The sequence below is a fragment of the Bactrocera oleae genome, chromosome 3, assembly GCF_042242935.1.
Source record: "Bactrocera oleae isolate idBacOlea1 chromosome 3, idBacOlea1, whole genome shotgun sequence".
NCBI classification, from domain to species: Eukaryota; Metazoa; Arthropoda; class Insecta; order Diptera; family Tephritidae; genus Bactrocera; species Bactrocera oleae.
In genome coordinates, this window is record NC_091537.1 from 72,371,430 (window position 1) to 72,388,071 (window position 16,642).

At 34.0% G+C, this 16,642-nt stretch overlaps 1 protein-coding gene across 1 annotated transcript; it reads right to left on the reverse strand.

The window, feature by feature from the left end:
* Window positions 1-879: 879 nt before the first annotated feature.
* Window positions 880-16,356, reverse strand: LOC106617202 (transcriptional regulator ATRX). Its single transcript, XM_014234238.3, has 20 exons — window positions 16,115-16,356; window positions 13,508-16,050; window positions 13,266-13,440; window positions 11,748-12,599; window positions 11,519-11,676; window positions 11,248-11,438; window positions 11,031-11,168; window positions 9,795-9,970; window positions 9,634-9,714; window positions 7,705-7,794; window positions 7,596-7,646; window positions 7,321-7,538; window positions 7,157-7,251; window positions 6,780-7,087; window positions 6,505-6,626; window positions 6,231-6,439; window positions 6,136-6,163; window positions 5,708-5,771; window positions 2,472-4,342; window positions 880-1,274 (listed from the first exon to the last, which is right to left on the reverse strand). The coding sequence occupies exons 2-20, from the start codon at window positions 16,024-16,026 to the stop codon at window positions 1,169-1,171; spliced, it is 7,452 nt and encodes a 2,483-aa protein (XP_014089713.3). The 5' UTR covers window positions 16,027-16,050; window positions 16,115-16,356; the 3' UTR covers window positions 880-1,168.
* Window positions 16,357-16,642: the final 286 nt, after the last annotated feature.

Here is a 16,642-nt window from a genome sequence, read left to right on the forward strand (position 1 = left end):
GAATCCAAAAACAGTAAGTATATCCTTTCCGACTGATAGGTTGGCCTGCGCTTTCTTCGGAGTAGATTCGCTGGGTGAAGCCCACTATTGCGACTGTTCCTTGATAGTAGCTCCGACGGTCACGAAATGCCACAAAAACTACTTCGCATTGCGCTTAATCAGTGTCAAACACCATTGCGCTTGTAGTCCGGAGTAAGCAAACGTTTCACGTATTTAATGATCTTTCTAAACATTGAGTCTTTTCGATATACTATCACCAATGCCGTTCTAACAATAGTCGAATCTACGTTAACGGAAAGGATCCTAATTTTGAACCCACTAAGAATGGTCAACTCGACAACATTCCTCAAATTTGTTAAGGTGGCTAATATAAATTTCGGCTATATCCTGGTGTTTGGATGTTTTCACCTGAAGTTCCTCCATCAAGACAAGACGAACCTTGCTAAGAGCAAGCAGTTCAGTGGATCTCTTGCGTTCTTGCTTAGACCAGAAGGATTTCGCTGTCCTACAGGAGCTGATTGATCTAAAGGTCTAGCGCTGGAACGCAAGAGGCGATCAAGTTAGTTTCCAACCCGATGTAATTGGGACAAGCGTATCCCTTCTAGCCAGCTCATCGATTTTGTAGTTTCCAACAATTCCGCATAAACGAGGCACCCAAACTTATATTTCATACAATCTTATTGAATACCACCATTTTATTTATAAGTTTCATTCTTCTCGATTTGAAGTCCTATAAAATGACACACTATTGTAAGACGCAACACAAGCCAATTGGGTTATATCATATTCCGCTTAAAAACAAGAGTATGATTTTTGATCAACAAATAAAAGTTATTTTATATATGTATATCCTTTAGCATATGTACACACACATATATATTTACTTTATTTTTCCAATTAACTATTACAGACAAGTATAATTTAAGAGTATTTCTTAATTAAGTAATTATCAATAAAATAAAACTTAAATATTTTGTTTTGCATAAAAATCATTTACATTCAATAAAATGATCGTATTAGTATATATTAACTTAACCGTTATAATTTTTGTGATAAAAAACATTTATTTAAATTCATAACTTCAATATTTAAGCTAATCAAATAAATACTTATTATGTAATAAAAAACTAAGATATAAAATTCACTCATTTGTATATTGCAAACTTCTTTATTTTGAGCGTTTCGATTCATTCGAACCCATATCTTTGGACATAATTTCTGTCATTTTTCGTTTTCCTTGTTGTTGCACTCTGGTGACAGTCGTTCCGCCGCCACTAGTAATTAAAAGAAGAAGCAGAATAATTATTAATACATTTTATTAAACAAAAATTTGAGCTCAATTGCAGGTGAAGTATAAATTCGGTTTAACAAAACGCTAAGCAATGACGTGAGGGAAACGAGATTGATGCAAATTCAACAATACACTTTCAACTTCTCTGACTCTTTCTTACTTGCAGTACAGCTTTAATATATTAAAAAAAATGCATCACAGCTGGCCTCACTCCAGAAGTGAACCAGAGGGACACCAAAGAAAATAAACTGGTTTCGGATGTCATTTTCTGCCCAGAGCAGAACCACAGTTAGAACCGTTCTGCTAGTTGTTCTATTAAAGTGGTCTTAATACAGATTTGTTTCATTTAAAAAGTCACATTTTTCAATTTGAGCCCCCACTGTCACTAAATATAACAATAACATGCTCCAAAAACGTTCCATCTTTAAAAACCCCAAATTAGTATCCCAATCGGAGTTTTTTTTACCATTAACCCTTCACAGTTGTTTTTCTTATAACAACTATTGCATAACTAAATCTGTAGAATCTGTTGTAGAACGGTTTGCATCCATCTGTTGACATGTATGAAATCCGGATGGTACGAATATCCTATTAATATTCGTTGGTGCAATTATTTTATAAAAGTTGCTTAAAGTAAATTTAAAATTAAGTGGACAACCAGGATTGCAAATAATGCATTAATAGAATTTACATCTAAATAATTTTTTACCTATTTTAAAAATTATAATAAAAAAGTAATTATTAAAATAATTTTTAAATTTCTAATCCCAAATACAGAATTGAAAAATACAAAAAATGTTAATCCCAAGTTTATAATAAAAATTAAAAAAAATTGTTTTTGAATTTGCATTTTTTTACGCTTGTGTATTTCGTGTTCTACCACTTTGAACTAGAACTCGCACAGTGCCAGCATCTTCACTAATCTAGAGCAGTGATCGGTAAACTTACACATTCAAACGATTTATATTTTATCAAATTTTAGTATTGATTTTGGGATTAAAAATTAATTAAAAAATTTTTTATAACAACTTTGCAATTGAAAATAAAATTTTCCAAAATTCTTAAATATTTTGGATTAAAAATTGGAATTTGGATTAAAAATTGGAATTAGAAATTGAAAATCTAATTTTTAATCCAAAATTCTTTAAAATAAAAAATCTCAACCCTGTGAACAACATACCCTTTTGTTGGAGCCCCAATCACAAACTTTTTCTGATTAATACAAGTCTCCAGAATGTACTTGTTATCACTGGACGACGACGACAAGGAAGATTGCTTCGAAGAACTGGGCTGTATTTTAAGTGTACTGGCACCTAAGGGCGCTTTATGCACTTGAACGCTTGTAGCAGATTGTGTTGGTGTAATGAGTGTGGGCAAACGCTTGTCCGTAGCGAGTGCTGCTTTGCGGGCATCACTTTGCAACGTTTGCATGCTGGTTTTAATTGGCGGCGTTTTCGGATTACCATTGAGAGCTTTGACAGTGGCAAGGGTTGTCGGTAGTGAGTTTTGTGTAGTTGTTGTTGTTGGCGTTGACGATTTTACTGGTTGGATTTGCACACTTTGCGGTTTGCGTTGAAGTATATTCTTATTTTTCATCGTCAATAATTTCGCTGCAAGTTCGGCTGCGCTCGGCTGAAAGGAATTGTGTGCGCTTTGCGCAGATGTAGACGTTGCAGCGGATTTCAATATTGACTCGGCGTTTGGCGTTAACTTCGTTTTGGTCATTGTATTTGTGGGCTTCGATATGGTACGATTTAGGGATTTTTTGTTGTTTTCAAAAAATTTACTCGCCGTATAGGGTAGTGTGGGTGTGGGCGATTCACTTGTGTTGTTAGCACTTGAGGCCACTTTATTGTTGGTGGGATTTTTCGTTTGCAACTTGATTTGATTGAAAGTCGGCTTGTTGTGCGCGCTACTGGTATTGGTGTTTGTAACGGCAGTTAGTGAAATGCTTGGTGAGATATCACTAAATTGCTTTGGGATGCTCGTGGAGCCAGGCGAGCTGGTCGTTGGTATTATTTGCATTTCAGGATTCGTGCTCATATTATTATCGCTTGGCATTTTAACGCTTGTATTTTTATTTGTAAAAATACTTGCGCCACTGGGCGCACTGCTGGTTTTGAAAGATGTTTGAAAACTTGCCAAAGTTGGCATGCCGCTTTGTTGTTGCTGTTGCGTTTCTTTCGCAGATTTTTGGTTGGGTGTTAAACGTTCGTCGATTAGGTTCGTTGCATGCGTTGTGTGCGCCACATCACTGGGAAAACTACGTTTGGAAGCAACCTGCGGCAGTGGTGAGCTACGAGCGCCGCTCGAATTTGCCACCGAAAAATTACTCTTAGCTGAAATGGACAACGACAAATCTGTTGCTGTTTTTGGTGTTGTTTTATCGGTTTGTGATTTATGTGCTGGCGGCTCCATAGCCTTTGGCGAAGGACTATTTAAGCTTGTTAAAGCATTTTTGTCAAAACTAAGATTGGTGGGCGACGGATAGAGCGGATTACGAAACTGGTTTAAGGGTGTGTTAGTAGCACCCTTTGATTTATTGCCATTGCCCGAAAAGTCATGCCTGTAATTGACTAGGCTTTTCAAACTATTCTCATACATTTGATAGTCGTAATTCGCCTGCAGACTACTCGCTGTTGGCGGCGTTGTTGATGGGTAGGTAGGCGAGTTATGTTGCCTGGGCGGTAATGTTGGTGTGTTTACATTGTGTGACATGTGATTGCCAACCGCACCCAAGCCAAACATACTCAAATCGCCGAGCGCACTGAGCGGATTGGTTTGCAATGGATTGCTGTGCATATTCAAGTCGGGTATGAGCGGATTCGTGGCAATTGATTTCGGTGGATTTTGTGCGAATGGTGTGCCGAATGCTGCAGCGCCAAGTGAAGTACTTATGTCAGGATAGGCAAATGTGCCCTCGGCTATTCTCTTTCGCATTTCCAAATATTGCTGATTGGTAGTGTAATTTCCTAAATGCGAAAGATATGGCAAGTACGATGAAAGCGCCGCAGGCGAATAATTACCATAATTGAAGAGTGCCGACATTTGCTAAAAGAAAATAAATAATATTAATCAGGGAGGCATAATGATTATTTGGAATATTTAGTATATTGGCGAATTAAAATTGACGAAAGTAAATACATAATAAACTTAATCAAGTATTGCTTGGATTTTTTATTTCACAAAGTACTGTCTTTATCAGTCCAAGCGAAGGACAGACTGTTATGTACTAGAGTTAAATATTTTGATCAATTAACAATTTCAATCCGTTTGTTAGAAACGTCATAAAAATCTTTTAGGTAAGTAATGCGAGTTTTTGTAAAAAAAATCTATTAAATGTATGTATTAGTCGTGGAAAAAAATTAGTATTTTATAATTACAAAAAAGAGCTTGAAATATCAGTGAAGAGCAAATTCATACTCCCTCTGCAAAATATTGAAATTGAAAATAAGTAAGGCAGAGCTAAGTTCGCGTGTAACCGAACATATCATACTCTTGCAACATACAAGGATCAAAGCCTGGGAAACACCCTCAGGTGTTGGCAAAACTTTATATCAAACTAGGGAAAGTATCGTCATTTCCATTAAAGACAAGAAGTTCCACTGTTATTAGAAAGTGATTTCTTCTGAGTTTCTGAGAAGATTTTATGCATATTGGATGATCATTTTTTTATTTTAAAGGCTATTTTTGGATATTTTAATTGCAATTCTTGCAACATACATACCTACATATGTATATTTTCAAAACAATATATTCGTTTATGTTTGATTTATATACTGAAAAGTGAAAGATTCAGATGGAATTTAAAAGTTTGTTTTTTAGTAATATCCGTGGTTGTCATCCAATTTCCCCATTCCTAGAGTATCTAATAGGAATGTTTCGGTAATCTTACACATCAAATTTGGTTGAAAGCGGTAGTAGTTCCTGCGATATAGGATTTCATCTAAAGGTAGACGGTGCCACGCCCATAGACCAATTTTTTTCATTTTTAACAATTTCTTAGTCAGCAGGTGTCCCTTGCTACTGCGTTCTCCTACACGAAATTGCCGTCTTAATTTAGTGCTTAGTTATGGCACTTTAAAGTTTTACGTTTACGCGTTTTGGTTGCGTGGCAGTAGTCCAATTTGCGTGTCAAGGAATATGTATACTAAGTTTCATCAAACATTTTTTTTACTCAAGTCATCGCTTGCACGGACAGACGGATGGACGGACAGTCACTCGGAATTCAACGCGTCTCGTCATCCTGATCATTTATATAAACATATATCGATATCTATCTCGATTAGTTTTAGGCGCAACAAAAAACCGTTAAACTTAACCTAACTTCTTACTAATTAACTGACATTTGTGAAATCATTTTATATAAACAATAAGAAAATATATAAATTTTCAAAAATCATTAGTACCACTTACATTGAAAGCATTTAAAGAACCCATATACGAAGGAAACTTTGGTGCTGAGAGATTGTTTTGCAGACTGTCAAATATAAATTTAAATTTGTATTTATATATAAACTGATGTAATATTTACATATTTATAATTTTTTTATTTTATAAACTTTAAATGATTACGAGGAAACTTTAATATTTGGGTTTCGTTTGGGACGACAATTTTCTTCAAAGTTTTCTCATGCTGATTTAATGTTTATAAAAATATAGAAAATATTTGCTAAATTTTTTAATAATTAAGAATAAAAAATTCAACAAAAACAAAAAATGTTTTATGTTACAAAAACCAGTTCTATGGCTATACCACTGTGCTATAAAAGACAAATTTTGCAATGTATTGGACAATAAAAAAAGCTCTTTATATTAGTGCAAAAATCTTGTTCATTACTCACTCATCCGGATTTGGCAATTCGCGAGTTTCTGCAAAATATATAGACATTAGCTTTACTTTTAACTACAATAATAAATTAAATAAATTTTTACATACCAGTACTTAATTGCTGATCTCTTTCGTATGCGGCCCAAGCATCTTGTTTCTCTTGTTCACTTAATTCTTGTTCCACTTTATTTTCGAGTAAACTATCATGTTCGTGATACTTATACACCAACGTAGGATAATTTAACAGCAAACTAGCTAGGATGCTATCTTGCGGGCAATCCGGCATTGGCCTATTTTCGTAATCTGGCTGTGTTAAACTAGAATGAGAGAATTTGATTGTTTAAAATACATGTACACGATTTATATGAAAATTACAGTTCACCTGTATAATTCGGTTAACTCAGCCATGCTATAATGTCGATCGATTTGTTGTTCGTCTACAACTCTGAAACTCATGGCCTGCTTTGTTACCGATCTCGAGTATACTTTTTCTTCCATTGTACCCTATGTATAGTTGAAAAAAATATAATAATTTAACAGTTTAATGGAAAAATTTTGTATATATAGTGGAAGAGTATTAAATACTGGGAAAATTAAAAAGAAAATCATAATGCTAAAATTCAATATTTTTGTAGACATACAAAAATGTAACCTTACCATCGCTAGTAGCCGATAAATATAGCAATTTTTCTTTTGGCCCAAACGAAATACACGAAAAATATTTTGCTGATCATTCGATGGATTCCATGATGTATCGAGTATGATCACTCTATTAGCGCCAGTTAAATTAATGCCTTGGCCACCTGCCCTCGATGATATCAAGAAAACGCGCGCTCGTTTATTCGACATCGAGTTGAATTGTTCAATCATTTCATGGCGTATCAACTTCGGCGTTTTTCCATCTAAACGATAGTAATCTTTTCCGAGTATCCATGTGTTTTTGACTTGATAGCCTTGCGACATTTCTACATCAAAAAATTGGAATATCATTTATATTTACATAGTCATAATGTCATATCATATTTATTACATACTTAATTCGTTCAAGGTATCTGGATCTTTGTCATTCATTTTTTTGAAAAAGTATTCCACAACATTTAATACTGCTACAAAAGCCGAAAATATCAAACTGCAAGTATTTGTTACATTTTAAACAAAAATTCGCATATAGTTTTAAAATTTAAGACAGACAACTTGCCATTTCTCGCCCTTCTCTTCGCACATGCGTAGTATTTCAAACATTGTGCGCAGCTTATTGCTAGGCAATATGGCTTCTAAATCTTTTTCTGTAAGTAAGCTACGCCACCAATCGTTCGTCACAGATATAACGCCAGTTTGACTGTCGTATACATCGTCAGGCTGATCGTCATCTGAGTTGACAGCTTGATTTTTTCGCGGATCTTTTTTATGCTTTTGCTAAAAGTTAAATTTATATAAGTTTTAAACTTTTTAAATGATTATTGCATTACTCACAGCTGTCGCATTTTTCCACGCGTCCTCCAAGACTTTTGGATGAGTCCAAATCTATAAAAACTTGTAATAATGAGAAAACTTAGGTAAATTAAACTCCAAACTTACTCACCTTTCGTAGACATGTGTAATCTGTGATCAAACCTTTGCCTCTATCATCCTTTTTCGAAATTATAGCTAAACTGTGTTCATAAAGCACCGTCTGTAAAACCAAATTTGAACAATTGTAAAATGTGAGTAAAATTTTTTTGGTATTTATGGTAGATGATTTCATTTATTATACTCTAAACTTATGAAGTTTGAAACAATCAGAAGGAAACATCGGAGACCTTATAAAGAATATACATATATAAATGATCAGCGTGACGAGATGAGTCGATTTAGCCATGCCCGTCTGATATTTTACACATGTTCTTTTCTCACCTGTGCATTTGTCAGAACCGCCGATACAGGGACCAGCTGCCTTACAAACTGATCGATCAAAATAAATCCTTGTATGAAAACATTTTTATTCAACGAGATTTCAAGCCATTTGACATGGTCAAAATCAACTTCTTGTATGAAAAACTTTTTTATTTGACAAGATATATTCCCGAATACTGACATGGACTATTGGCTAAGACATCGATACAATCGCCGAACAATTTTCTTTGATCGGACCACTATAGCATATAACTGCCATACAAACTGAAAGTTTGTAATGAAAACTTTTTATTTGGGCAATCGCCGAACGAATTTTTTTGATCGGCAAACAGGTGACAGTAAAAATAAATAATAATAAATGAAAATGGGCGCAAGCGGACTACAACCACACCTACTTCCCATATAGCACAATTTTAAATTCTATGAATAATTATAATGAGTATATTCGAATAAAACTTTGCACAAATAGTTCCTTTGTGGTGTGCCATCTCGAGTCTTAAAATTGTCAAAATCGTACCATAACTGATCAACTGTGAGGTATGTATATTATTGAAGTTCGGGCAATATGTTTCTTTGATAATAATAAAGGCTTATGTCAAAATTGTGTGGTATATTGAAGATATGGGAGTTATTTTAATGAAATTGAGAGAGCGTCTTTTTCTAATAACAGTGTATCTTTGCGCCTAAAATGAATCAAATCGGGCGAATCTTGCCTTAGCCCCCATATAACTGATATTTAGGAATTTGAAACCTCCGGCTGTATTTACTCCATATATTAAATTTAGCCTCTTCGGTTGAGTTTACATCACATATATCTCATTTGAGGATGATTTTAGTAAAATTTTCGCAGAAGGGAAGTAAAATATAGTACTAAGACTAAGGGAATCTATGACCTTCAAAATAAATTAGTATTAGGTGTAGAAATCCATTTTTTTTCCAATAGATGGCGTTATTTATCTGTATCCCGCGTTGTATAAGTCCGATCGGGTTCGGCTAGATGGCGTTAGAGAGATGACATTGCGTACTAAAAAAAAAGGTTTTCTGACAGTTAAGATAAGTTGATTCAGTTCGCGTCAAAGAGGGACACTGGCAAAGGGAAGGGCGAAAACGCAAGCCAGGCGGCTGAAAATGTAAATAGCTCTGGAAGACCAATTATGGAAAAAATCGATAAAATAATGGGAATCGCCGAGTCCAAACGTCGATTACGATTGTCCAGCACCTAAGCATTGCACAAAAACTGTTTGGAATCATTTGAATAAGGCTGGATAGGAAAAGTAATAATTAAAGCATTCAATTTCATGCAAAAATAATGGATTTCTTTCTACTAAACCTAATATAGTACCAAATCAGGTTGTTTTTTTTCACGATTTCGTCGAAAAATGAAGTTGAACTCTTTTTTAAAAATAAATTAAAATTTTTTCTAAATTTTATAAAGTTGTGTCAACACCTAAAGGTATTTAGCCAGCTTTGATACTTCCAATTTGCAAGAGTATGTAAATGTTCGGTTACTCCCGGACTTTTTTACGTATTTTCTTGCTTGTTTTCAATTAAATTCGTTTTATTTAAGAAAAGTGCTGAAAATATTACACCGAAATTCAGCAAACCAGTATACGCTTACCTGAACTTTTGTCATTGGCACGAACAGCACGTATTCGTATTTTTGCGGCAAGAAGGTTTTTAGGAGCTCAGCTTCTTTTCTCTGTAACAAAGCATACAAATAATATTACATAATACATGTACAACAATTATTGACTATTAATTTTGGTGCATTCCTCTCACCTGCACAAACTTAGAAAGTTTCTTATGTAATACAAAGGACCGTTGTTTCATTACTTGTATGTCTCTTTTACTTGAATCCTTGTGCTGTCCATTTTTAATTGGATTGGCATATAGGTTAGCGAACTCTTTTTCAGTACCCAGAAATAGTGGTTTTATGAAATTCACCATGCTGTAATCTATAAGTAGAGTAGTAGAAATATTTAAGTATGAATTATGAAATAAGTATGAAAATATATTCTATGTATTCCTGTACAAGCAGGACGTAAGAGCTGATTAGATAAAAAAAGCCAATATTGTAAATACGCAGTTTTTAACCATGGACTACAAATTATTCTGAACAAATAAATTTAAAAAACGACTGTTTTTTTAGTAAAAAACAAGAAAAACATTAACTTTGGCTGAACCGAAGCTTTCATATCCTGAACATGTACATTACTAATATCATCTTTATTCTGATTTGATCAGTCAGCTTGAACGGCAGCTATATGCTAAATCCGATCCGAACCATTTGTCGGGGATTGTAGCGTTGCTTGAACCATAATCTATGCCTAATTTCGTGAAGATATATTGTCAAATATAAAAGGCCATACTAGAAAATGTTTTGGATCGGTCAGTTTGTATGGCAACTAAATGCTGCAGTGCTTCGACATGAGCAACTTTTTCGGAAAATAATTTTTGTCAAATTTCGTGAAGACATCTTATCAAATAAGAAAGTTTTCCAAACAAGAACTTGATTTCGATGAGTCGGATTTCGGCGATTTTGAAAAATGAGCTGCTTCTTGTGGTGAGAAGTGGAAAATTTCATATCGATATAGTGTAGATAAAAAAGTGAGGGACTAGTTCGCGTATATACAAACATTCTGGCAAGCTTAATACACCCCTTTCAAAGTTTAAAAAAGTTTATATTTATTTTAAAAAGGTGAAAGTTTCGGTTTGTTTTTGTAAAAAAAAATAAAGTAAATACAAAAGTTTTTGTAAAAAATAAATTACTAGTTTTTAAATATTACGTTAGAATTTAAAAACCATCAATTTTTTCTAAATTTTAAATACTACTTGTACGTTAGAATTAAAAAAAAATATATATTTTGTAATTAAAAAATTGTTTTGTTGATTTGTAAAAAAAAATAATTTTTCAAATGTTACTTTAGAATTTTAAGTAAAATTTTAAGTTAGAAATTGTCAGCATATTATACATTAAATCCCCACCGTGCACAAAATTCTTTATTTTATACTTACACTCTTTTAAATTGTTCTGTATGGGTGTGCCCGTTAAAACGATTCGCTTTTGGGTTTTAATTTGTGACACAGCCAAACTGATTGCTGATTTGCTATTTTTAATAATGTGACCTTCATCGCAAACCACTAAATCGGCGCCTTGAATTAGATTATTTTATTATAAATATCAATTATTAACTTACTTCAAAACAATCGAAAATCGAAAAAACGGAAATACCTGGACTTAACAAATATTTGTCGACATCGTTGCGTATGCTTTCCAAGCGTGACTGAGCAATACTGCGATTCTTATACGAATGATAGAAAACCAGTGTTCTAAAAGCCTCGTAGCCAATTAGCAATATACCGGCTGCATTCGGAGTTGCCTGAGACCAATCTTTCAGTATTTGGATTTTATCGTTGATGTCACTGTAAAAATTTTGGAAAATAAGTGAATAAATAAATAATATTAAACTGGAAATTCTAGAGTAATGTTGAATTTTACTTACGACGTATCATGAAATGTATAATATTTCGGTTTTAATGGGCCCAGCCAGCGATCAATTTCATCGGCCCAATTCATGACTGTGCTTTTAGGGCATAATACAAGTACTTTACATGTCTTCAATTCCTTATATGAAATAGCTGTATGCAGTAACGCAATCAGCTGTAACGTAAAATTAGTTGCATAATTTTATTTATTTATTATTACAGCGATTTCTAGTATTAACACTTTACCTGTAATGTTTTTCCCAAACCCATGCAATGCGCTAAAATACAACCAGAGCCAGAGCTTTTTTTAAGCGCCTCAACACCGCCATAACATGAATCGTACATAAATTTCACACCGTCACGCTGATGCTGTTTCAAATATTTCACTATATCCGGATGTACTTTAATAAAGGTTTTCGTTTCATCATTGTAATCTAAAATTAAATTGTTGTCGCCTTGTACATCGGGTCGCTCCTTTAGTAATTTTGCCAGTACTTTGTGTTTTCTCTCCAAACGTCGTATACGTTCAGTTTCGTTGCGTTGTGCTTCACGTGTTACCGTTGCTAACTGCTCCGGACGTAACATTGGTTTTATGCGTGATTTAGACTCATCTACTGCTTCCACATCAGACGTTTCACTTTCCGAACTAAGACTTATCGAGTCACAAAGTCGATTCATTTTCTTTCTCTTCTCAACAACTGATAGCATTTTTTCCAAGGATTTTGGTTTACTTTGTTTTTGTGTAGACGCCACCATTTCATCGAGTACTTCGCAGTCAGAATTTTCCGATGAATTCGTCTTGTTTTTATCAATTATTGTATTTTTAGCATCAGCAGTTTCCTGTCCTGCGGGTGTTTTCGTATCCACCGTTTTATCATATACTTCAGTCTCTTCGTCGCTTTCATTGACATTGAAGTTCTTCAGAAATCTCTCAACTAAAGGTGAGCTACTACCTTCATTGCTAGATAGTATCTCCTCTATATTATCACTGGCATCCGATTCGGACGTATCGCTATCCGATTCACTGAGCAATTGTTGCTTTACATTCTCATTACATCGCTTCAAAAACTGTTTTTCCGTTATAATCTCTTCCTCACTCTTCGGAAACAAACATATACAAAAAGAAGTGTGTCAGGCAGTGTTACACGAAATTATAATAAGGGGTATATTATGTTTGTAACAATCAGAGCCCATATAAAAAATATATATATATATAATCAGCGTGACGAGCTGAGTCGATTTATCTATGTCCGTCTGTCTGTCTGTATATACGCGAAGTAGTCGCTCAGTGTTTAGATATTGATCTGAAATTTTGCACACGACCTTTTCTCCCCAAGAACTTGCTCATTTGTCGGACCAGCCATACAAAGTGAACAATTAAAATTAAATTCTTGTATAAAAAGCTCTTTTATTTGAAAAGATATCTTCAGGGCAACGATAAAATCGTCGAACAAATTATACCAATCGGATCACTATAGCATATACATACATAGCTGCCATACAAACTGACTGATCAAAATCAATTTTTTTATGGAAAACTTTTTTTTTGACGACAGATTTTCCCGAAATTTGGCATGATCAAGGCAACGATTTAATTTTCGAACTAATTATTCAGATCGGACCCCTGTAGCATAGGTATAACTGCCATATAAACTGCCAAAATTAAGTTCTTGTATGGATGCTTTTTTATTTGTGAAGGGTATTATAGCTTCGGTGCAATCAAAGTTAAAAAACCTTAACCTTATTTATCAAAAAATTACTTACTTCACTTATGCTCGCGTCGGAAAATATTTCTGTCTGAATTTCGTCATCAATGTAATCATCAGCTATATCTTTGTTTTTACTGGTAGTTGATTTTGTTTTAACTTTTTCATTTAAGTCTGCTGATTTTGGTGCTCCAAGATTTGTTCGCTTTATCAGGCCATTCAAATTAATCAACCTAAGTTTTCAAATAATTAAATACACTTTAATTAAAGCAGCAATATAATTTCACAGTTAATTGTTACCGTTCAATTTCCTTGTCCCCATCATTTTGAGAATTCTTACTGCTCAAAGTTTTTCCCGCTGAATTTTCTTTGTCGCTTTCATTTTGTGCACCATTTCGCACCGAAGTTGCATCCGTGCTACTCTTCTTACGTTGCCAAGTATCTCGTTCGTCGCTTTCATCGCTATCACTTAAGTTATTTTTTTTATTTACATTTCGAATGTTAGTGAAACTCTCATTGCAAAATGTTTCAGTTTCGAATATTTCAGATTGCGTATACTCCGCCAAAGGTACACCATCGTCATATTCAGCTGCAATGCTTTCTTTTTTATGCGCACTAAGCATTTGCGTTGCCGCACTTACTTCCGAACTTTTTGTTGAGCATTTTGTGCGAAATCTATTTCCTGGTAATTTCATCAAAGCTTCCGTCTGACTGGAATCACTTGAACTGTCTGAGTCCGTAGCATCTAATAAAATTTGCTTATTGCTTTGATTAAGTTTGCGTAATTTATTTTTAGATAATCTACTGTCTGTCTGTATCGACTTGTCCTCACAACGAACGGCAGCAGAGGACTTTACTATTCTTTTAAATATTTCGAATTGTTCCTGTAAATATTTTTGAAGCTTATTTTCGATTGTTGTTGTAGACGAAGTAAAAGTGTCACAATCGTTTTGCAAAGCTTTAGCAAACGACTTCAGTGTCTCTAAATGATGAATAACAGTCAGTTTTTCATTACAATTAATATCGAATGCTTCATCGAAAGTTGAGTGTTCCATTGGTTCCGAACAATTCTCTACTGGTGACGGTACGGATGCAATATTAATCGTTTTGAAATCGATATTGTCATTTTCCTTACTTTCAGTTGGTAATTTATTAACTTCATTTGTGGTTGTGCTGGCATCCGTAGTCGATTGCTTTGGCGATTTTTCGTTAACAGCAAATTCCTCAGTGGTGGTATCAATATCTACGTCATCATTTTCAGCATAACGATTATTAAATTTTTCCAAACCAGCACAAAATAATGCCGGCTTTGCGAACCGCATTTGATCTGTGGTGTTTTCCAATATCTGCTTCATAGGTGCTACAGTATTTTTCTTTTCCACATTGCTTTCGCTTTTTATGTTATTCAATGTTTTCAAACAATTTTTTTCTGACGGCGATCCAACTGAGTAAATTTTTAATTCAGCCTCCATTTTCGATTCCAAATTTTGTAATGTTTCATTATTTGTTGTGTTACGTTGACTGTTTTTATGGAAGTTATCAAAACAAATTTTATTTTTTGACTCATTATCTGTAATAGTACTTGATTTCTGTGAACAATCACCATGCATGGCATGTTCTAACGGTTCTGAACAAATTTCTAGTGGCGAAGGTATAGAGGATATACTCATAGTTATATTTTCATTACTATAAGCTATTGTTTTAGACAAAGCAGTTGAATCGGTTTCATCATCAAATCGTGTATTTTTCGTACTAGTTTCATCTGTTTCCATTGACTCAATAGTATTTTTATGAGCTAAAGATTTCAAACCCTCATCAAATATTGCGCTTTTTGAAGATTTTCCATCGACAAAAATATCTATTAAGTTTAATGTATCACCCTTTGAAATCTTATTATCTTTATCTTCTTGTGTACTAAATGTATTAATACTTTCTAAAGTTCTGTCTACAAAATCATTGACAAGATTTACGGCAGTAGAGGAGGAAGCCTTTCTACTAAAAATATGATTGAACAAAAGTTTGCGCAAACTATCGCCATTATTTAATTGTCTTTGAGAAGTGTAATTATGATCGTTCATTATATGTGAAATGTCGCGGTCATTATCAACATTGAATTCTTCAGTGGCAGTGTAATGTGAGCTCTGCCCCAGGATTACGTTGTCGAGTATCTCGTTGCATGGATTGTTGCTATCGTTATCATTTTTATCAGTAATCTCATTTACACTACCTATTTCTACCTCTGGTGCAGCACAATTTAAATTTATATCATCTTTGTACTGTTCTTCTATATAATAATCACCAATTTGTTCTTCTGAAATCTGTTCGGTTTCGCATGTAAATTCCATTTTAATGTCGTTGGGATGCATTATGGAACTTTTTAATGCATCCTTTGTAGCAATGACACTGGTTGCTTGTAAATTGTCTTTACCAATTTCCTTAGATTCATGAACAGCTTCAATTCGGAAATCATTGGGATATTTAGATAGACAAGTAACTACTTCCTCAGTGAATTCCTCATTTAATGTTTGCGAAACAATTTCCTTATTCACAGCAGCTACGTCTTCAGTAAGCGAATAAATTTCCTTTTCACAAACATTATTGGTGACACCAACTTCATCATCATTAGTATCACTTATTCTAACACTGGTATTTGGATCATTATAATTCTGAAATATTTTTTCCATAGATGAAACATGTTCAATGTTTGGACAGTTCCTTAAATTCTCCTCAACTTCCTCCTGACTAAGAAAATTATCCTCATCGAAACTCAAAAGAGTACTCAAAGTATCGGACACTTCCTGATCGATATCTCTTGACATTTTGTTTTATTTATTATACATTTGCTGGAATACAAAAATTACATATCAAACACAATTTTTCGCTTCATTATTTTACAATGTATTATACCAAATGTGAACTTCCGCAATCACATATTTTTCTTATCGTCCTTTAGCTATTGTTTAATATTGGAATAAAAGATTTATGATAACAAAATAAATATTTTCCACCATCGACAAACAAATGTTTTCATCTTATAATGTTTACTGCTGATCTCTTTATTCATGTCAATGTGAATATGTGGAATGAAACACACAGTGACTATTTAAAAATCCAATTATCATAAGCAACTTGCATTATGCTGGAAACAGCCACCGACGCAAAACCGTAGACCGAATCAGCTGATACGACCTATCTTATGAGAGCGCAATATAAATTAACACTCACCACCGCTTCTACAAACCGTACGGTGGGATATCCGCGAAAGTTGGATTTTCCCCGTAGAAACGAGTGAGCTGATTGCTCTCTTGCAACGCAGCATTGCCAGTCTCGATATTTTGTAGTAATAAAAAAATAAACTTGAATACTTTTAAAATATTCTTAAACTAACTCAAAATCACAGTCGAATACATTTTTAGTAGTTGGATTTTAGTTTTG